Source organism: Asparagus officinalis, chromosome 4 (assembly GCF_001876935.1).
Source record: "Asparagus officinalis chromosome 4, Aspof.V1, whole genome shotgun sequence".
NCBI lineage: Eukaryota > Viridiplantae > Streptophyta > Magnoliopsida > Asparagales > Asparagaceae > Asparagus > Asparagus officinalis.
Window position 1 is genome coordinate 76,813,270 of NC_033797.1, and position 23,637 is coordinate 76,836,906.

At 41.6% G+C, this 23,637-nt stretch overlaps 1 protein-coding gene across 1 annotated transcript; it reads left to right on the top strand.

The window, feature by feature from the left end:
- Positions 17,930–19,589, top strand: LOC109838954 (probable receptor-like protein kinase At4g10390). The gene is made up of 2 exons (XM_020407386.1): positions 17,930–19,037; positions 19,520–19,589. Exon 1 carries the CDS (start codon positions 17,930–17,932, stop codon positions 18,956–18,958), a length of 1,029 nt encoding a protein of 342 aa, XP_020262975.1. The 3' UTR covers positions 18,959–19,037; positions 19,520–19,589.

Genomic DNA, 23,637 nt, shown 5'->3' on the forward strand with positions numbered 1-23,637 from the left:
TCAGAACTCTCAAAGGATTTACCTTAGAGATGACCTGAATGGTCTGTCCAACTAGGTAATGTCGCATCTTTTGGATTGCGAATACCAAGGCGAGACACTCTTTTTCGACCGGATTGTACCGATGTTCGGCTCCCATCATAGTCCTGCTCAGGTAATAGATGGCTTGCTCTTGACCTTGATCATTGTTCTGAGCTAACAAAGCACCAAGAGAATGATCCATGGCCCTCACATATAACAGGAATGGTTTTCCTGATATCGGGGCCACGAGAACTGGCGGTTGAGTGAGATATTTTTTAATCTCCTCGAATGCTCTTTGACACTCAGCATCCCAAACAAAGGATATTCCTTTCTTCATGAGTTTAGAGAAAGGTTGGCAGCGCCCTGAAAGATTTGATATGAATCTTCGAATGTAGGCCAGTCTGCCTTGCAAACCTCTGAGCTCTTTGAGATTCTTCGGAGGTGGCATGTCTTGGATGGCACGCACTTTTTCTGGGTCAAGAGAGATTCCCTTGGAAGTAACGATAAATCCCAGGAATTTTCCACTTGAAACTCCGAGGAACGATTTTGTCGGGTTCATCTTCAGCTGATGTGCTCGCATGATTTCGAACATTGTCTTCAGATCTGCAAGATGATCGTCTTTACATTGGCTCTTTACTGCTATGTCATCAACGTAGCACTCGATCTTCTTTCGTAGGTGTTCGTGAAAGATTGTGTTCATTGCACGTTGATAAGTCGCACCTGCATTTTTCAATCCGAAGGGCATCACTGTATAGCAATACACCCCCAGTGGTGTTCTAAAAGCAGTATGTTTTTCATCGTCCGGGTGCATCTTTATCTGATTATACCCAGAGAATCCGTCCATGAAAGACATCCTTTCATACCCGCAAGTGTTGTCAATCATAACATCCGTGATGGGGAGTGGGAATTCGTCTTTCGGACAGGCGGCATTGAGATCACGGAAATCGATGCATATCCGGACTTTACCGTTCTTCTTGGGAACTGGAACGATGTTGGCCACCCAGTCAGGGTGTTGTTCATCCCTAACAAAACCTGAGTCTATAAGATTTTTAACTTCTGACTCAATTGATTCCATGATCTCTGGATGAAACCTGTGTTGTTGCTGTTTAACGGGTTTTACATCCGGATCGATGTTGAGACAGTGCATGGCCACCTTCGGGTCAAGGCCAGGCATATCTTCATAATTCCAAGCAAAGACATCTATATATTCTCGGATGAGAGATATAAGGTCTTCCTTCTCGGATGATGATAGGTCTTCAGCTATAAAGATAGGCTTGGGATCAGATTCATCTCCCATGTTGACCTGAATTACTTTATCTTCAGTGGGTGCTTCGCGTTGTTCGAATCACATATCCCACAAGATGTTAAGACGTTTGATCCAAGGATCGTTGGGTGACTCGATTAACTCTTCATCACCCCCTGCATCTTCATCAGGGTGACTAGTTAAAACCATGTTCACAGTCAAATCTTTAAAGAAAGGTCCGACACTGACATCGGATTCCCAAGAAGAGGTTCCGGACGAATGATCCTGACGCAGATAATTACTGGTTTCATTTTCTGAGGCAGGGGGAGTTGTGACATAACCTAAGCCCCTTCCGGTTTTTTGATAATAATCCGGAGGTTTTCCTTCAGGGGTTAGAGACATCCGGATTGGGGTTCGTCTACCTTTTCTGAAGTTCAGACCATGTTTCTCATTAAAGTTATACCCCATTTGCTTCATTAAGTATATAGACATGGGTTCGTGATAATGGAATTGGGGAACTCCGTCGTCTTCCTCTTAACTTCCTCGTTTGAGTTGTTCGGGTTTGACTTTACCAAAACAGATCGGCTTCTGCCCTTTCCTTTTGGATGGGACTTTGAAGAAAGCCTTCTGTACGTCTTCTGCTTCTTCATCTGAAGCAAAGAAAGATTTGATTGGCAATGTAAGTGATGCCTCTGTGCACATTGTGTGCCATGGGTTGGTACCTGCATTAGAATCATTCTCTACTGATTTATTTTTAGAGGACACATCAGGCAAGTACTCCAAAAGAAAATCTTCATTAATGCACCATTCACCCTCGCTCGGTACATTATTATTACTCTCATCCTGACCCATTACATCTAAATTCAGTTCCCATGGACAATCTTCCTCAGGATCTGGTTCGATAATGTAACAAGTCACTTCGGACTTGAGATCTCCAATTTGACACCTGAGTTTGATTTTCCCCAGGGGTCGAGTACTGTTGGCGTTGAACCCAAAGATAGTGGTCTGTGTGGTGTGCAGCCTGTGCATAGGGATCCCTAAGGCCTGCATGACCCTATAAGGCATGATGATGAGTGCAGAGCCCGGGTCAACCTGGACACGACTGATTTCGGAAGATCCGATATACCCCGTGTAGTATAGCAGCCTGTCGTGCTTATGTTTGACCTGCATGTCTTCTTGAGTAAATGATATGTAGGGTAAACTTCTTGCCGCTTGCAGACATTGCCGACCAGTTTGATCTTCAGAAGCTTCGGCGATCGGAGTGACTTGGGTGATAAAACTCTCTGTATTCTTCAACGCTTCAATTAAAGCTTCCTTGGTGGTTTTGGACAACCTCAGGAGCTCATATAGCGTAATTCTGGCTGGTATGTTAGCCAACTGTGCCATGACATTAAATTGGAAGGGAGTGCTCGACTCCCCGTATTCCTGGTGGAGATTCCTGTTGAACCGGAGTTCTTTTTGTTTCCCCTTATCAGCCGGCTTCTTCGGGACAGAACCCCCAGCGTCTTGGGGCTGTTCCTCAACTTCTTGAGCATTCTGACCGTAGTCTTTCAAGTAAGTCTTTCCAGACCGAGTGCCAGGGTTGTCTCCTGGGTATGCAGCCAGGGCAATCCTCTCTTCCTCCGAATCCGTGAGGGTCTTGAGGTGATCATCGTTCTCAGTAATGGAGGGACTAATCATGTTGAAAGACTTAGCCTTACCTCCTTTCTTCTTGGACGAGGTATTCGTCCACTGTTGGTCTCCCACTAGATCAGGGTGAACCCACATGATTTCTCCTTTTGAGGTGGTGAGGGGTATTAACCCCTTGTCTCTCTGACTGTGCAAGTCAGTATTCTTCAGACGCATTTCTCCCTTGTGGATGGGGACAACGCCATCTGCGGTCGTCACCGGAGGGAAGTCACCGAACTGGACTGCTATCATGTTGGTAGAGACAGTCTTCTGCTCCGGTTTCAGAGTAAGCACTTTGGCGTCCACCAAATTCTGAAGGATATCCTTAAAGATGTAACATCTTCTGGTAGGATGCCCCAGAAACCTGTGATAGCGGCAGTAATTAGGGTCATCTACCTTCCCTGCCTCCTCTGGCTTCCTAATTTCAGGAAGCTGTAACTTGTTGTTCTTCCGCAGTAGCTGGAATAAAGTGTCCACATGCTCCTCCTTGAAGGAATACTGTTTGGGCACTTTTTGCTTATTGGGAGCTTTGCCCTGCTTCGTGGGCGGTGGTACTTGAGAGTAGTCGGCTGCTAGGGGCTCTTTTCCCTTAGACCGCTAGGCGTTGTTCTGGTTGCGTTGCTGCTGCTGTTGCGGTTTGGGCTGTGCAGCTTCTTCGGCTTTCACCCGAGCTACAATCTCTTCAGCGTGTTCTCCTTGCGAAACAAGTTGTCTCAAAGAGCGACACTCCGCTACCCCCATCTGGGCGAGGAGCTGAGTCTGCAAGTTGTACCTACAAGTTTCAACCAGGGTTGACTGAGTCATACCTGAGGAGCATCGCAATGCCATGCTGCGGAATCTCTCCACGTAGGCCTTGATGGGTTCTCCCTTCCTCTGCTTAGCGGCGAGAAGAGTTGGGACAGAAACTTCCGTATCATCCTCGAAGAACCTAGCCAAGAACAGCCTTTCCAAATCTACCCATTTCTGAATAGATCCAGCAGACAGTTTCATAAACCATTCAAAAGCTACTCCCTTAAGAGTGCCGATGAACAAGCGTGTCAGGATGGCATCGTTCGCCACCACATCTCTAGTTTGAGATTTGAAATAGTAGATGTGTTGATTTGGCGATCCTGTGCCATCGAACGGTTGCAAGGTTGGGGCTTTGAACTTCGGTGGGTAAGGAGCTGTGTCCCACTCAGCGGGGTAAGGCCTCACCACTCCTTCTTCGCGGAGCTCACTTCTGTTGGCGATTGCATTGAGGCGAGCTTCCAGTTCATCCATTTTAGTGGATTGAGGATGCAGTTCTTTTTCCACCTCCTTCTCACCTTCAGAAGTGGATCCCAGGTTGAGAGTCTCACGATCCGAATGTTCGGTCGCTTTCTGTTTTCCTTTGGAGGTTGTCCTCCGGGAAGATTCAGGTTTGTGGCCTTTTTCAGCAATAAGTTGGGCCATCATATCTTTCAATTGGAGAAGTGTCTCCTGTTGCGCCTGGAGCATGACGTGATGTTCGTCCACTCTTTTGGCTATGTCCTCGGGATTTCCCGCCATATAAGCAGATACCTCTTGTGGTCCGACCGAGCTCGAAGATTAAGATTCGGCTATTGCTGAATGTTCATCACTTGTGGTAATCCCTTTGGCTAACTTTTGATAGTTAACCGGGCGAATAGCTCCTGTCCGAGTCCGGGTATGCTGATATACTCCTTCAAACTGGTCACAAATTTCCCTAACAGTTGGGGAATGACTTCTTTGTGACTCGTCAGAATCGGAACGTGAGGCTTTTCCTCTACCGATCATGTTGATGGTGACCTCAGGATATTCGATTTCAGAGGTCTTCTTTTTGTGACGACGTTGTCGTTTGGGAGGCCTAGCGACATTCGTCAACCTATTAAACACTGATTGCCTAGGCGTCGGTGAGCAACAGCTGCATTCGGAGAGGACAGCGGATATGAGCCGCTCACATTGGCATGAATGAGCCACTTGCTGTGTTGGCCTTCCTCTTGTCAATAGCTCACGCAAGTCGGAGACCTGGGAAAAATTTTGTGAAGGTGGGGATGGAACCCCCTACCCTTGGATGGGTTGGACATGGACCTTAAATCCATGCTGTCCCTCTTGAACCTTACGGACCATGTCGTGTTCTTGAGACGAAACACGAGGGTCACGTTTAGGTTTATAAACACGAGGTCGAGGCCTGTGTTTGAATGATGGAACAGATCCTTGTGGATCTTGTCCTGATTGAACGCACACTTGTGATGTGCATTTTGATGTTGAAACAGACCCCTGGGGGTCTTGTTTTGGGTGAACGCACCCTTGTGGTGTGCGTTTTGATAATGAAACAGACCCCTGAGGGTCGTTCTTTGTTTGAACGCACACTTGTGATGTGCGTTTGGTTGATGACCCAGACCTCTGAGGGTCGGGTTTTGATTGAAAGCACGCCTGTGGTGTGCGTTTAGATGATTGAACAGACCCCTGGGGGTCTTGTTTTGGATGAACGCACCCTTGTGGTGTGAGTTTGGCTGTTTGAACAGACCCTTGAGGGTCTTGTTTTGACTGAACGCACGGCTGTGGCGTGCGTTTGAATGGTTGAACGTGCCTTTGGAGGTCACTTTTTAGGACGCACTCTTGAAGTGTGCGTTTATGTTGAACAACGCGCCACTGAGGGTCGCGTTTGAGTTGGATAACCCCGAGACTCATAGTCGGGTTCATTGCCATGAAGTGTGCGTTCTGGAGCAGAAACGCACAGTTCAAGCAAAGGCTCAGAAACGCAGTCTTTGCATTGGGCAGTAGCTCGGCTATTCCGCAAATATGCTCACCGTATGGACCTTCTCCTTCGTCGAGCAGCATTTTTCTTGGCCTGTTTCAAGGCCTTGGCCGCAGCATCGTCGGCATTGGTTGGGTCTTCCTCCGACATAGGTCTCTTTTGACCTATTATGCGCCGTAGTGATACGGGGGAGGAATCTTCAACTCGCAGAGCGAGTTTTAGGTCTTGGCCAAAGGAGAGGGCTTTCTTTGGCATCTCAGCAGTAGTGATGACATCCTTAGAGGTCTTGTGGGTATCACGCCTAGCTTTAGGGCTAAGCGACCCAGAGGAGAGGACCTCCTCATATTTGGCTTGGTCGAACTCTATGACGAGAGTTTCGACGGTGGTTCCAGTAAGGTGAACGTCGGATTGCGCCACCACTTCCTCATCAGAGAAGCTAGTCCCCAGCGGAGTCGCCATCTTTTGTTTGTTGGAAATTTGCAGTAAAAAGACAATGAAAGAAAAATTTGATTTGTATTCCTCTCAAAATCAATTACAATTTGGATTCTGATTACAAAAGAGAGGAGAATGAATTTGATTCTCCCCTTTGTTTAAAACTGGGTTCTTCACGGTGGCGATGGAGTGCCTCCTCCGATTGATCACGTCGAACTTGCTCTCCGTTGACGATCCGACTGTCCTACTTCACTGGAACAATTGAAATGCTTGATGACTTCGATTTAGAACTCTTAACGAGTGTAAAGAACTCAGAACGAGTTGAAAACTCTGACAAGAGTTGTTGAAAACCGAATGTCTGATTTGATATGATTAACTTGGATTGCAAGCTTAATCACGAACTCTTAAATGAGTTTCAGAAATAAACTCAGAGCGAGATAAAACTCGATAACAGAGTTGTTGGAACCGAAGATTCGGTTAATTGCCAAATGGATTATGCCGTTGATGAAGGGATCTCTGGGATTCGGATTAACTGATCGTTGATCAGTTGCTTTGATGCTCAAAAAGATCTCCCTCTTCGTCGCTGTTGAACTGGCTGAGATTTGTTGACCTAAGCGGTTTTGATACCAGGCTCACCTGCAACCCTATGGCCGGTTTTTCTGGCTAGAAACCGATCAACCTCTTACTACAGTTGAGTAAAGTCGGTTATTTATAGGGGGGTTAGGGGTGTAACCAACCCTAAATCCGCTTGGCATGGAGTGGGCGAAGATCACTCAGAACATGGATAACGTTTTGAGGCCGTTCGGTTTTTGGCATTTGAACAAGTCAAAACGCCTCAGTTGGCGTTCTGGCTTTAACTCTGGGCGTCCAGGCTTGAAGACGCAGAGATAAATCTCTTGTTAGAGATTTGAGACGCATAAAGCCGGCATGCGTTCTGGAATTGGAAACGCACAGGTCGGGGGCTGGTGGCGTTGAGTTAACTCTGCGTCTAGAGTTTGGGGCACATAGTTGAGCCTGTTGAAGAACGCGACGTTAATGTGCGGCGTTTAGTCTTTAACTCTGCGTTGCAGAGTTAGATATTCTGGAGAACGCACAGGGTGTGTGCGTTTCCGTGATTACTGCTGCGTTACAGAGTTCCAGATGTCTGCTGAGGAAACGCACAGGTTGTGTTGGCGTTTTGATTCGAGAAACACAGAAGTGAATTTCTGGCATGAGAAGGTCTGTTGAGCTTGTATACGCTCGTCCATTATAACATTGCAAAAGCTATTGGGCTTATTGATCTTGCCGCTGTTATAGGATATGAGAGTCGTCAGATTGTACTCTCAGCTGTTGGTTGTGAAGCGCGGCTGAACAGAGTTTCAATCAGCTGTCGGAGAAGGTGTGCGTCGAATTTAAACTCTTCTCGATCTGTGTGGAAAGTCTCGCATTTTCCGGCTTCGATTGTCCGGGCGCGAAAACTATTTGATTGTACTTTCATTGTTGGAGCTTGACGGGAATTAACATCCATTATGTCCTTCTGGACGATTTTGCGCCACAGCTCTCTACCAAGCAACTCACCACTAAAGTTCGGCAACCTTTTATTTCTGAAATCATTACACTGGCTGGCATCAGGCATGCTCCTAAGTAGTTGGCTAATATAATATTAGTCATGTCTGTTTAGCAGCCCATCAGGATCATGCATCTCAGAGATGAGGCCGTGTTATAAGGCGTTGGCAGAGTTGGGCGGATGCCGTGATTAGACAGTCGTCTGATGTAACTTGCCATTAATCAGGGACTTGTCAGGGATCGCTATCTATTGTGAATTTTTAGAACGGCCTACAATATTCACAATATACTGTTATGTCTAAATTGATTTTATATAGTGATTATTATTGTTGTTGAATTCTTGTTTATCGCCTTTTGCTTTTTATATTTTTTATTTTTCATAGGACTTTGATTTTTTGTGTTTTCTTTGAGGCCTAACTATATTTTGTAATTAATTTAGCTTTGTTTTATATAACGTTTGTATGCTAATTATTATTGTGTATAGTTTTTATTACTGCCATTGATTATTATTATGATTTGCCTTTGTTGGTTTGTCTAATGTGGTGATTAATGTGTTTCTATCTATGTTATTTCTTGATGTTATTTCAATTCGTGAATTAGTATGTTCTGTATACGCTTATTAATAATCTTTATTATAGTTTGCCTAAATTTGTTCTGTTATTCTTTGCCTATAACTTTGTGCTTATTCTAGTAATATTTGTGTTATTTTGCGGTGTTTTAGTATATTTAGTCTGTTTACATTATCATTATGCTACTATTCTAATATTATATTATAAGTGTAATTATTAACTTGCTAGCTTTGTTTTATTAGCGTATAAAGTAGTTTTTTATTTAGTATATTTCCTTTCATTCTTTACTTGCCAATTCCATGTATCATCATTGTTTGATTTACATTATGCAATCGTTTCATGCTTTCTTTTGTTTGTTTATGTTTGCTTTCTTATTTCTATATACAGTTTTCTTATTCCATTCTAATACTTTTTATTTTTGTTCTTTGTTCAGATAGTCTGGCTTCATTTATTTAGTCATAATAATTTATATAAAGTGTGTTTTCGATAATTATTGTTATGATATAGCAACGTATAATATATTTATTTTGTTTTTGATATGATATACTACATATAATTCATTTCTTATATGTTGTTGGTGTCATATTTTCATCTTGTCCTTGCATGATTATCTGATTTGTAATTGTTAGTATATCACATCTTTTTGGTTTATGTTCAATATACCTCCAATATTCACTTACATTGTGGCTCCTTATTTTTTTACATAATTATATTATTTGTCGGGGCATCTAATTTTGTGGTAATACATTTGTAAATTCCAATATTGTGTAATAAATTATTTATCTACTAACATTTTGTATAACTCCTTTAACATGATTATTTGACTTGTATAATTGTTTTAATAATTGTATTTAACCTATTTATAGCTTGACTGTCTTTGATCTTTTCTATGTTCAGACTATTTTTGCATCATTTTCATCAATTGAAATTATGTTTTTCTTTTATTTGTGTTTATTTTGTATATTTTATAATTATTAATTCTAAATTGGTTTAGGGTTGTTTTCCTATATCTTTGATTTATACTTATGTATATCAATTCCTATTTTGTTATTGATCTTGTTGATGTTTGTTTTGCTCGTTTACTCATTTTTATTGATTTATATCTTTGCAGATTGTGTTTTTAAATATCATTAGTTTGAACGGCGGTATTGATTGTGTTTTTCAAATAATTAAATTTTCTTTTGTTTTTATTAAGCCATTGTTAAGTCCTGCTATTATGTTTGTTAAACTGTTATGTTTTTAGACTTTTCGAGCTTTTCTTATTAATGTTGTTTATGTTTCTGTTCTATTTCTTATGTGTTGGACTTTTTGTGTTTTGCTTTAGATTATTATTCTTACACTTGACTTTTCTTACTTAATATGTTTGCTGCTTTGTTCTCATAATGGCATGTATATTATTTGTAATGATTGTTTTTTTATAGTGTACATGTTTGTTTGAATTCCTAGAATATTGCTTACCTTATACTTTATACTGATTAGACTTGGCTTATATATTTACAAGTACTGTGTAACAAAAGTTCACACAGTTTAAATATGTTTGTATCATAGTATTTGCTTGGATTTTTATTGGGCGATCTGAGATGGCGATAGCGATAACTTAGTTGTCATAACTTGTATCTCATCTTGTGTTGTTCTGTCTTACATTCCCCTTTGCTTATGGATATGCAATTTATTTTGAATTGCTTCTCTATATGGCGTTGGGTTGAGCCTCTCTTCCCATATCTCTGTCTTTGGGTTTAATTCGCGGAGGGCGGAATTTATTTTAAGGGGGGTAGAATGTAAGGACCGTGAAATTTTGATATTAGTTAAATAATTTTGTAGTATTTAAAATATTTAATTATTATTTTTGGAAGAGTATTTATATTTTTCTCGAATTTCTAGATTTTTCTATGATTTGAAATCTAAGTTTTTATATTTATTTAAATGATTTAAATATTTATAAATTTATTTAGTACAATAAATATTTCTGGAATTTATCTATTGTGTTACCGATACTATTACGTATCATTTTGAATAATACGTGTTATTATTATTATTATTACGTATATTTTGTATAATGCGTTGTATTATTAATTACGTATTATTTGTATAAATTATGTGGCGTATCAACTGTCATATTAGTATAACTGGTAGCGTTTTACTGTGTAATATAATTATCCCATAATTGTTTGATTTTAATACAAGTAAATATATTTTATTTATTAATTATTCTCGTTTAAATTGTGCAATATAGGGGTATATTTCGACTATTTCGTATCAATTGTTGTATTAGCTCAACAGATACACGTTTTTATTTGTAGATAATTATTATGTAATTAGTTTAATTTTAAAGTACCCAAATTATTTATTTTAATTATTTTTGTTTTAAATACCCAACCAAACCCTAACTAATACATATATATATAAATCCTTTTTTCTTTCTTTTCTTCTTCGTTTTCACTGCGGCCGCCCCACTCGAGCTCTGCCTCTGGCCGCCTCCAGCCGCTGTCCAGATTTCGCGCATCCAGCCACCTGCGCCACCTCCGGCCTCTGCCCAGATCCGACGCTGCAGCCCCTGCCGTCAACCACCCCTCGAACCCCCCTGAACTCCTCCACCACCTCGCCGTCGCTCGAGCTTCCTCAATCCGCCGCTCGATTGCTGACTGGCAGCACCTCCCCGAGCTCGCCCCGTGCACCCCCTGCAGCCCTTGTCACTGTTGTCGCTGCCGTAGTAGCTCAGCAGTAGCTCCGCCACGTCAGCATCGACACCCATCACATCGTGCATCAGACCCACGGTCTCGTAGGCAAGATCCGCGAACCTTAATTATTTCATTTTAATATTATTATTTATCGTAAATTATTATGTGACTTGCCATTTCAATATTTATATCTGTTAGTAATTGATTAATTAAATTAGTCTGTGATATATTATTACTGGGCGTGGGATTGCTTGACATGAATAGCTGTGTGGAAGCTTGTTGTGGTATATCACTTTAATTGTACCAAATAGGAGAGACTGCACATGAAAGACGACTTCTGTTAAAAGTATGATTTATAAGCGTGCTTCAAAGCATGGGCTATACTCGCTCGACATCGATATCCCGATGTGAGGAGTCCCGAGTTCCCTCGATAATCGATATCCGGTATGAGGTTTCCTTGATTATTATTATTATTATAGCATTGACTAGACGATGCAGCTCTTTGATCGGACGTGTTGTGGGTCACGGTTATGTTTCATAGTTTTACAGAAGTCGTTCACGGTAACTCGTGGCTAGTGCATAATATTTCATGTAGCAGTTGCGTAATTAATATGACAAACATGGGGTTATAAAGGGGGATTGGACCAGGAATATAGCATGTATATAAACGGCAACAGCGCTTTCTTGTTATCTTGATATCGTGAGTGTTATGTACATGGGCCAGAGGGCCAATACTTGACTTGAAGGCGGCCCCCGGATGACTTTACGAGGACCCGATTATATACATCAAAATATTCTTCCCCAATTCAAATAACATGTAAAACAAGAATAATATGCTTGCGTGTCTTGTGATGGACTTTGTTATCTTTGTTGAGATGTAGATCAGTGTTGTTCTTTTCATACATAGATCTGGATTAATATTTAATTATCTGCAATTTGAGACATATGGTATATACATGAGGGTTTCCTTGTTTGGATTATTTCGTTCGACGTACTACGTCTCGAGTTGTAGATTTTTAGGTATTAATTCCATCTATTGTATGCTCTTTTTAATTGGATGATTAGACTGATCGCTAGCTACATGATCTCGTTACCTGATCGATTCTGGATGCTTTATGTTATCATGATTTAGTAGTGTTTTCATATTGATTTGTGGATTTCAGTTATACGTTCTTTTGTTGTTTCTGTTATCGTATCGTTTTTCGCATTGGATTTCCGTTCGTTCTATTTTCTTTGTGGGGTCGGGTCTTGCCGTGTGCCATACACGCTGACGTACACCTGTTTTCTCTGGTGTACGTCAGACTTAGTAGAAGAACAGGTTCAGCAAGAGCCAGAGGATTCTCAGTAGGAGTGCCTTGCAGACATAGCAGAAGAAGAAGCCGAAGTCTAGTCGTCTCTTTTGTTATATGCTGGTCATTGTTACTTTTGTAGTTCTTTCTATTTCCGTTGATCGATGTATCTTTGTTCCTCTTCAGTATTCATTTGTTTAGTTTTGTATAAGGGCATGTTGACCCGAATATTCTATGTCTCGGATGATCTACTTTTGATGATATGTTTATTTCATATTCTGTATTGTTCATTATATTCTTGCTGATTGTGATCGGGGACCTGTGACTTCGCATTGTTTTTATTTCCAGACGCTTAGCGTATTGGATTGAGAAGAAAAGAAAAGAAAGAAAATGATAGTATATATATTTCTTCTCAATCTAATACGTCGCGGGCTTGTTCACGTCCCGATTCCCGGGTATTTTGGGAAGCGGGGCGTGACACTTTTCCTTCACCTCCTGCTGGACAGCACGTATCTTTTCAACCATATGATCCGCAGGAACACTCTGTCCGGGAAGCTAAGGCAATAGAGCAAGGTCGAGATAATGATTCGGAAGCCTTCCATACACAATCACAAAGGGTGTCTTACCTGTAGTTCGACTTTCCATACAGTTATAAGCAAACTCAGCATGTGCCAAAGCAAGATCCTACTGTTTCGGTCGATCTCCAGAGATGGATCTAATAAGATTACCGAGTGTGCGATTGACCACTTCAGTTTGGCCATCTGTCTGAGGGTGGTAGGTAGTACTAAACTTAAGAGAAGTATTGAATCGCTACCACAAAGTTCTCCAAAAGTGAGATAAGAATTTGAATCTCGATCGGATGTAATAGACTTCGGCACTCCATGAAGGCGAACTATCTCCCGAAAAAAAAGATTAGCAATGTTGCTCGCATCTGCAGTCTTCTTGCACGAATAAAGTGCGCCATCTTCGAAAACCTGTCAACCACAACAAAAACAGAATCCATGCCTCGTTGGGTTCGAGGCAGTCCCAACACAAAGTCCATAGAGATATCATGCCATGGTGCAACTGAGGCCAGTAATATCGTTTTTCAATGGCTGCAATATTTTTCTGCTCCCTTCTTCAACTGAGGCCAGTAATATCGTTCTTCGATGGCTGCAATTGTTTTATCACGTCCCAAATGTCCTCCTAGTCTGCCAGCATGAAGGTCTCGAATTATCTGCTCTCTTAGTGAACTCTGGGGTATGCACAATTGATTGCCATGAAATAGATAACCATCCTGAAAATGAAAGCCTTTGATTGATTTATTTTGAAGACAGTCGTCCCAAATCTTCTTAAAATCTTCATCCTCTGCATACAGCTCCTTAAGGTCCCAAATCTTCTTAAAATCTTCATCCTCTGCATACAGCTCCTTAAGGTACTCAAACGCAATCACTTCAGCCTTCAAAGTTACCAACCAGCTCCTTAAGGTACTCAAACGCAATCACTTCAGCCTTCAAAGTTACCAACAATCCAGCTCTCCTACTTTGACTATCCCACTTTGACATAAACGTGTCTGCTGTGTGTTCTACATCAATATATATCTTGTCACATATCATTTGCTAGGATATATTCGTTAATTAGTTTTAAATTAGCATAAAATCGGATTAGATTAGCATAAACTCCCCCCCCTCGGGTTTTTTCATAGCGGCCTTAGGGTCTAACCAGGGGCGTAGCCAGGGCAGTCTTGCCCTGGGCAGCTGCCCAGGGCAAGAAACTGCCCCACTTCACCTCCCCCTCCCGCCTCCCCTCGCTTCCCTTCTTCTCCGGCCACTTCACCTTCCTCTTCCGCAGATCCAACCTCCTCTCCCTCCTCTTCCAGGACCTCCATCTCAACAATCCCCAACCCTCCTCCCTCTCCCGCGCCTCCCTCCTCTCCCTCACCGAGCTCCTCTCCCTCCTCCGTCGCTTCAAGTCCCTCACCGCTGACCACCTTTAGTTTTCGCCCAGGGCAAAAAATATTTCTGGCTACGCCACTGGGTCTAACACCTAGTTCGATCTCGCTAAAAGACAGTGCTATTGCACCTGTACGGTCCATGAAGCCGGCATCTAGTCTCCACTAGCACAGCTATTAAAAATCTTGTGTGTAATTAAAAAGCGCTGTATCATTCTTCATTTGTTGTTTTCCTCCAGAAAAAATCAATAAAAGCGGACGATTCTTTCATTGTCTCAATGTTTTGTAAATCTTTTTGACCAAAAACAACGGCTACGAGACTGTCTGCAGTAGTGACCGTCATGCAATAAAAGAGGACGATTCTCGTTTTTGGAGGAACTCAAATTCTCGTTGGTGATTGAATTATACTCCCAACCGAATGGTGAAATTAATGTTTGGTTTTATAAGTAAGTTAATGTATTCTCATGTTTGAAAGAATATGAATGATTCGTGTATACTAATTTAAATTTGGGCTCAATACCTATCGACTTAAACTTTTAGATAAACTCGGTTCTCAATACCTATCGACTTAAACTAAGAAAGAGTGCACTGTAATGTGATGCTATAAAGTCATCACATGGACAGTGTTTCTGTGTTATTAAGCGATATTTACATCGGATTTGGATAATTATTTTCAAAATACTCGAGTGGGAAACTTTCACCCTCCCCTCTAATAGATAATTGGACTTTTTTATGATTGCAAAGGATTACAAGAAGAACAATATCCAAAATTGGTACGATGAGCTTCCTTCCCACCCAGCACCAACATCAATCATCATAATACATGTATTCATGTCTCTAATTTCAGCCATACTCTTCGTGTGGGGGCCTCAATTTATACTCAAGATATTGGATATGTACGTAACTGAGTCAACACTACCAATAAATAACACACGTATAAGTTAGAATGAATTTGCTTAGTTCTTTCTTCTTATATTTGGTTGCCTGCACCACAATTGAACAAGGGTAGAGATACGCCAACTAACCAACCCCCACCCCCAGCAAACAAAAAAAGGCTGGGCTTGCAGAAAACCCCACAAACTTTCTGCTTTCTGCAAAGAGCTCTGCATTGCAAAACTTATCCGGATTTCATGTGATTTTGAAAGTTTGTGCTGGTTTAGGGCAGGAAAGTACGCGGGGGTTTAGTGTAATTTATCCATATGGAATAATGCTCAATTGTACTGGGGACCAGAGCAAGAAAGAAAAGTGGTCAAATTCAGGCTATATAGCACTTAAATATCTTACTGGTTCACCATATTTACACTTAAATACTCAAAGCTATAAACAGTAGCCCTTTGATCTCTACGTTGAAAAAAGTAGCCCTGTTGCAAAAAAGAATTGGCACTTATATACTTTATTATTTCACCAACTTTATACTTAAATATTCTAAGTTGTAAAAAGTAGCACTTATGCTAAGTTATAAGAAAGTAACACTTTAATAACTTAAGTTGTAAGAAAGTAGCATTTTAATACCTTCTGTTAGTTGTCAGAATATATTCTTAGGAATATTTTCATGATAAGTGCCAAAAGGTACTAATATGCTACTTTTTTATAACTTAAAATATTAAAATGCTATTTTTTAACTTAAAATATTTAAATATAAAGATGGTGAAATAATAAGATATTTAAGTACCATTTAGCCTCAAATTCCTCGCATTTCATGAGCTTGTTCCTTTTATGACTACGCTTCATACTTTCTTCTTTTGTTTGCTACGGTGTCGGCATCTCTAAATAAATTAAAAGAAGTCTTTTAAATTTGGTACATATTTCCATAGAAAAAGAAGAATATAAAACTTAATAAAGTATTTAAGGGTAACGATAATGATTGTCCACGGGACACTTGTTAACATCTGCTGCAACTCAAATCTAACAAATCTTTTCTTAAACAAAAATTTATTTTATGATAAAAAGAAGCCATAAGTCTAGTAATAAAATAAATACTCCTTGTACTTGAAAGTAGGATCTAGTTTTTCTCAGGAAAAACTACTTTTAATTCACTTCAATTCTAATTTTGTCCCTAATAAGAGGCTAAGTTTTCTGTCATTTTAATATTTAAGCTTTTCCTTTTCTCTATTCATTGCAATTTAAAAACACAGGTCCAGTAGCTTTTTCAGCTCAAAAAAAAAACACAGGTCCAGTATAGTTCCAAAAAAAAAAAAAACAGATTTAGTTATAATAATTATCCTTTTTAATTTTTTTGAAATTTAAGTCTAATTATCCTTTGTTTGAAACTTCTGAAAACAAAAGAAGGAGGACATGAGATTTTTTAGGCAAAAGCATGCATGAAGAACGTCGGCTACTAAATGTCTTAATCCAAATAACGAATTACAACAGCTAATTGAGAGAAAAAAACAAAGTCGTCGTTGTGAGAAAGAAATTAAATTACGTATAAAATTAACTAATCCGCATCCTAAATTGTCCCATTTGCAGAATCTATTAGACTTTGGCTTTCCCCCTCCCTTCTTTCTTTTGAATTTCATTTATGAGATATGTATAGCAAACTTCTTTGTTATCAACGTAAGTGTATTAAGTTTGAAGCCATTGTTTTTTAATCATCATGATCAACTCCTGCAAGAAATGCACCCGAAGACTAAGTAGAGTAGTTAAGAAAGTTGTAGTGTTCCGTGTTTAGTTTGTATCATCGAAAAATGTTTCTAATTAACGAGGAAAACCATATTGTTTAGTTGTATTTTACAACTTAAAAAACTTTTCTAACCCTTTAAGACGGAGCAAGTAGGATATGCATCTTTTTTTTTCAAGATTTTATTTTCTTTGGTAATTTTCATAAAACTCCCCTAAAATTCGAGTGTTTCCTCACATAATTGATACCCTTTAACTTTCAGAATGTCACAAAATCGCCCCATTAAAATTTGCAATTATCAAAATCCCATTCAATAATAGTATAAATCATTATCACATTATTTTAAATTTGAAAATTATTGTTGACTTGATAAAATATTACTATATTATATGATTTTTTTAAACTTACAATCAATATTATAACTAAATAGCGAAAACCATGTCGCTACATCAGAACTTTAAAGCTGTGATGATGTTTAATGGATTTAAGTCTATATTATACAATTAAACAAATTCTTTTTCAAAATAAGAAATTATTATTGATACAATCTTATCAGTCTAGCTAAAACTTACTCATTTAAGGTATTCTTACTACAAGGAATTGGTATTAATTAATTATAATATAACTTATAAACATATAAGTTAAGGTGCCAGATTATCAAATTATATAAATTAAGTAAATTTTATTATCTTATATCTTCTACAAAAATGCTTTGCTTTAAAAAAATTACTCCAGGAACTACTTTTTATATAAAAAAATTACTCTATGTTTTAAAAGAATTACACTAGGAAAATATCTTTTATTAAGATAAACGTTACGTTTTGATATCCTAAAATTTACATCTATTTAACTTTGATACCCCCAAAGCGTTGGCCGACACTTTGATACCCAAAGTTTACACATTTTTTGCTTGCCTACCCCCAAACAGTACACACATTGACCAATATTGCATACCCATCCTGACCTCACTGACCCCAGGGCCCCGACACTCTATAGGAGCCATTAATCAAAAAAATAAAAATAAAAATAAAAAGTATTACAAAAATGTCACACCCATTGAGACGAAACTTACCAATTCCGACAAACCATTCATGCGTGCACGGTATCTCTCTCAAATCCACCAATAAAATGCCCTAACCATCGCCACCTATAAATACACCACACAAGTACACCTCTGGCCTCTCTAATCCCCTCAACGACATGAATCTCTTCCTCAGAAACATGATCCCTTCTTGCTCCTGCTTCTCTGCTCCTTCCGCCTCCAAAGTCGCCAGCATCGACCCCGAATTCGAACAGGATGCGGCAATCCAACGCTTCGATTCATCCGGAATCCAGACTCTCATTTCAAACCCCAAAACTCTCCGCCGTCATCAGGCAGGGACAGGCTCCCAGACACCGTCCGCCTCGCGCAACCTCGACCAACCTTCGGCCCGCAGCCCTTTCAACAAGTCATCGAGCCGATGCCAGCGCCTTTATGAAATGTTCCATCAAGAACTCCGCGTCCTTCGAAGCATTAAACCTCACCCTAACATCGTTCGCCTCATCGGTTACGGTGACGACCGCGGCGGCCAGCTCGGAACTCTGGTGCTCGAGCATGTTCCCAACGGTACACTGCACGACGCGCTTCATGGTAATGTTAAGTCCGTGCTTTCTTGGCCTCAACGCGTGTCTATTGCGTATCGACTCGCGACCGCATTAAATTATCTGCACGAAGAATGCGACCTTCCTGTTGTTCACGGAGATATTAAATCCTCGAACGTGCTGCTTGATGATGGCATGAGCCCGAAACTTTGTGATTTCGGGTTTGCGAGACTGGGATTCTCTGCCACGGTCACACGATCAGCCATCCCGATGATGGGGTCGCCAGGTTACGTTGACCCGTGTTATTTGAGGACTGGGTTGGTCTCGAAGAAGAGCGATGTGTACAGCTTTGGGGTGCTGACTTTGGAGCTGATCAGCGGGATGGAGGCGTTTAGTGAGGAGAAGTCGAGGATGTTGACGGTGGTGATGAGGCCGCGATTGAAGGAGATGGCCGTGGAAGAGATCGTGGATGCGAGGCTTGGAGGAGAGTACAATAGAGATGAGGTTGTGATCATGGCGAGGATTGCAGGGAGATGTATTGGGGAGAATCCGAGCCTTCGGCCGGCGATGGGCGAGTTATTGACCTTGATGAGAAAGGATATACCGTCGGCTGCGTTTGGTAGGGTGTCCGGCAAGAAAATTGTTTGAAAATTTTCAAGGGTAAAGGAAATGAAGATTTAGGATTAGAATTGTAACAATCAAAACATACAAAATATTTGTATCGCAGCTCTTTCTTCGGACAAATTTTCAAAACCAACCCTTTTGCGATTTTATTCCCAAAAAACGACCTCTTTCCTCTTTATTTGTAAAAACCGACCTGGTTTCAGCCTCAGCGCTGAAACCAGGTCGGTTTTTTACAAAAAAAGTTCCGAAACTTCACGGGAGTTCAACTCCCGTGAAGTTTAGCAGCTTAATTAAATAGCTGTTAAACTTCACGGGAGTTGAACTCCCGTGAAGTTTTTTAGTTAAAAAAAAAGTTGAGCTGTGGAACTTCACGGGAGTTGAACTCCCGTGAACTTTAGCATCTTAATTAACTGATTGCTAAACTTCACGGGAGTTCAACTCCCGTGAAGTTTCAGAACTTTTTTTGTAAAAACCGACCTGGTTTCAGCCTTGAGGCTGAAACCAGGTCGGTTTTTACAAATAAGTGGGAAATGGGTCGTTTTTTGGGAATAAAATCGCAAAAGGGGTGGTTTTGAAAATTTGTCCCTCTTTCTTCACTTTAAGAAAAAGTTATTTTTGGACAAAGGGAGGGTTCGGTGGTTTTTATCAAAACTGCTTACTATTTGATGTGTGATCATTATTCTAAATATAACTCTCACTCCGTCCTCTTGAATTGCACTCAGTTTCTAGTTTTATACATGTTGATGGTTTAAATCACACAGGCAAAAAGAAGGTAATAGGGACCAGGTTGATATGAGGACCGCTCACTTTTTTAAATATCTGATTTGGAGTTCGGTTGTTCGTCCCTGCACGTGTAACAACTCGTAAGAGGATGGGGACTGGTTCCCCTGTTGTTTCTCCGATGATCAAGTCATCTAGGTGCTTGAGTGAGAATATGAGAAAATGCAGCGGAATGGAGAAAAAAAATCTGAGAAATTACATACCTTTGTATTTGGAATAGTTTTTCTTTTTTATAGCCATGCAAGAGGGGTATAGTCTAGTCTTTTTGGCTGAGCCTGAGCTGACTGCTGAGTCAGCGTCTACTTTACAGGTGTCGGTCGTAGAGCAGTCACAGGATGTGCGCTATCGCTTCGGCATTAATGAGATGGGATAGGCGGTGCACGAAGCTGACGTGGTCTGATGTGTCATAAATAGTATCAGGGATGGAGAAATGATGGCGCCTGCCAAGCATCTAATGTGATGTCGACACACTGTCAGTGGGCGAGAGGGGGTTTGAGGTTGAAGTCGTTTTTTGGCTTGTAACTAGGGGTGTCTAGAAGTAACACCTTTTGAGTCGACCAAACTAGGTGTCGAATAACTGGTCGAGTAATGGATTCACAACGAGTCATCTTCAACAAGAGGAGCGACAACTACCACCTTTCGAGTCGACCTAAGGAGACGCCGACTCAGTGAGTTGGCTAGGTCGGGATCTTGGCAGTCCTAAGCGTCAATTCGATTAAATGGTGTATATTTTGGGACACATGTCCTTTGCTGACAAAGGGTCATAATTTGGCGACTGAAAACACCATAACAGTTAGCCCCTTTCGTTTGGAGTCGGCTTGGGTTGGGTTCGAGTGAAATAAGAACTGATCTGGATGGGCACAAGCTTGCATTAAATGGGGAAACTGAAAAGTCTTCTCAGATTTCACGTGGCTGACGTCACTATACATTCTTTTTGACTGTTGCAGCTCTACTTTTTGTGTGGGATTACGGGTTGTTCGAGATTAGTGGGCTACGCCTTGATCCCTGAGATGCCGCTTTGGAATCTGAGAGTTAATATTGGCCGTTGGCCAAATCCTGATTCGGCCGTTCAGATTCCTGTAGTTGTGGATTCAGCTTCCTATATATAAAGCTAGGGCTAGGGGAATGACGTTTATTATTTTTTGAAATTCCCCTCTGAGAACTTGAGATCCTCCCTGTCCATCTTTTAAATGATTACTCTCCCCTCTATGATGGCATTAGATCCTGTAGATTGATAAGCTCTTCTGGCGGAGTTTCACTCCAAGGTGACCCAAGCACAGATGAGGATGATCCACAGGATATCTGATATCCTCCGAGAGTATGAGTTGATGGCCCCGACGAGGTCTGAGGTAGTCTATGACCATGGACCGAATCGGGCTCCACTTTACTTGAAGCACTTGGAGTTTGGCTTGCGGCTGCCCTTGCACCCTTTTCTTCAATAAGTTTTCACGGCTCTATGGGTATTGCCATCCTAGATGAAGTTGAACGCCATCGCGAACTTGTGGGGTTCGTGGTGATTTTCCATTGATTTGCAATAAAGCCATCTCTGAGAGTCTTGTGCCGTTTGGTGAGTGTTAAAGTGAACCAGACCGAGCCTTATTTTCACTTCTAGATGGTGGGTAAGTATAAGGTCATCACCGAACTTCCCGAATAGAACAATGATTAGAAGGAGAAGTTCGTTTAGGTCATGGGGGATGACTTAGATCTGGGCTACTCGAACTGGCCAAAGATAAGAAGGAAAGCGCTAATGGTCGGTGACTTGCTTGATGTCAAGAAGGATGCGTTGGACCAAATCAAGGTGTATGCTGGCTCTCGTTGTGTAGAGCATCTGCTTGACAATGCGGTCTTCCGAGTGGCCAATATATCGGTCGTGCCTCCATTCGCGAAGGACCAGGAGAGGGATTCAGCTCTAATCTTTGGAATAGCAAAAGCGGCGATAGGGTCGTTCGCTCCTCTAACCGACCCCCAGGAAGGACCATCAGCAAGGCTGGAAAAGCATCTCCGTCACGACTTGGCCCTAATGGACGTTGAGACAACCGAGGTGGAGCCTTACGCTGCCCTCATCCATAGGCGAAGGGGAGACCGTGAAGGGATGAAGAGCAAGTACCTCAGGTGCCGACCGAGGTGGTCGAGGCTGACGTCATCCATGTAGACGAGTCAGGTACGGAAGAGCAGGCCGAGGCTCCCCAGGAAGAGGTTGGAGCTGAGGCAATAGCCTTCACTAACGAAGGAGGGGCATCCCTCCGCCGCAGAAAATCATCACATCGGAGGAAAGAGCTGGTCGGGAAGCAGATGGCGCCTCCTGTAGGGTTAGAGCACCCCTATCCTCATCGCGTCGTTGAGATTAGGGAGGAAGAATGGGACAGGACAAGGCAGTACCTCATTAGGTCTTCAGAGGTCTACCCTCGATTTGGACAACAACCCAACCCAGAGAACCACCACCAGCCTACCCACCATCTCGATGTCAAGGGGTCAGTCCTCGGTTCTCGCCTAACTTAGGTGAGGGAAGTCGAGCAGTTCCAACTTCCTCGGGACAAGAAGTTCTTAAGGGGGGTTCCTAATGCCGGTCTCTACCAAAGCCTTCGGAGCTACTTGGTTCGGGGAGCGCTAATTGAGCAAGAGATATTTTGGCTAGATTGAGCAGATCTAGACTTTGTATCTCAAGCTCTTAGGGAGATAGCTTCCCTAAGGGCTGGCAGAGGGGCCGACTCGAAACGAGCTGTGGGGCTGCCAGCTCCAAGATCTAAGGTCGAAAGGGTCAGGTGAGAGCTTGATGAGACCAGCAGGAAGGCTAAGAGACTAGATGAGCTCTCTAGGAAATAGACCATGCTAAGGTACAAGTCAAAGCCAAGAAGCAAATGGTGGTGCATACGAAGCGTCATCTAGACGAGGAGCATGCAGCACTCGCCAAACTTCAGGGGGAGGTCACCCACCTACAGGCATTCTTAGCAGTAGCCTAAAGTCACAGTGCCTACTTCGAGTATGAACCTTACCACAAGGGGATCACAAAGGAGTATCGCCAGGTCCTTACTGGAAAAACAGAGGTGGCGATAGTATGCAAGGCTAGGTACGACTACCTCGAGGCATAGCTTCCAGCCAAGATAAGGAACCCACCCGGTTGCTTTCAAAACCCTCCCATCATAGCCAAGTGTCTGGATGAGTTAGTGGATGTGGAAGCGCTGGGGGGGGACCTCAATCTTAGCAAGGAAGAGGGGGAGTCAGATGATGAAGCTCTTAGGTCTCTAGGTAGGAAGACCGTCGAACGAGGTGACCGCTCGACTCCTCCGCCGACTACTACCAGTGACTCTTTGCCTTTGACCCCAAGAGCTATAATGGACCTCTCTTAGTCTCCTAGAAATTTCCTGTCTCTCACCTTTACACTGTATATGTGCATATGTACTTTGTAGATACTTCTTATAAATAAATAAAGAGATATTTTTAAGCTTGAATTACTTTCCTTGTGCTGTGCAATCTTATTTTGGATCACCTGTGTGAATTAGCTCCACCATGGGCTTGTGAATTTGACTGCTGACTCGAGGGGGTCATTCTTTGTTGAGAAAATACGTCTCGAACTCGAGTAGTTGTCGTTGCTGTTGTTTGTTATTTTTTTCTTGGTTTAGAGTCAATCGATTTGACGGCCCTTGCTAATTACCGTTTGAACTCCTTGGGGCGAGTGCCTGAGAGTACGAGTTAGCTTTTATGGAGGGTGGGCTATCTTAGTAGAGAGTATTATTTCTTTTAGGCACGTCCGTTGTCGACTCTGTAGGTAAACTAGGTCTGGTCGACTGTTTATCGAATAGACGACGTTTGGCGAGTTTCCAAAAGTCATTATTAGGCAGGTGAAACATCACTGTTTGAAATGATATGATGACGTTATCAAAAGTCAGAAAGTATTTTGTCGCTTTGATTTTCCAACGAAGAGT

Coding starts and splice junctions, on each gene's coding strand:
- LOC109838954 (XM_020407386.1), top strand. CDS start 17,930: ATGAATCTCTTCCTCAGAAACATGATCCCTTCTTGCTCCTGCTTCTCT.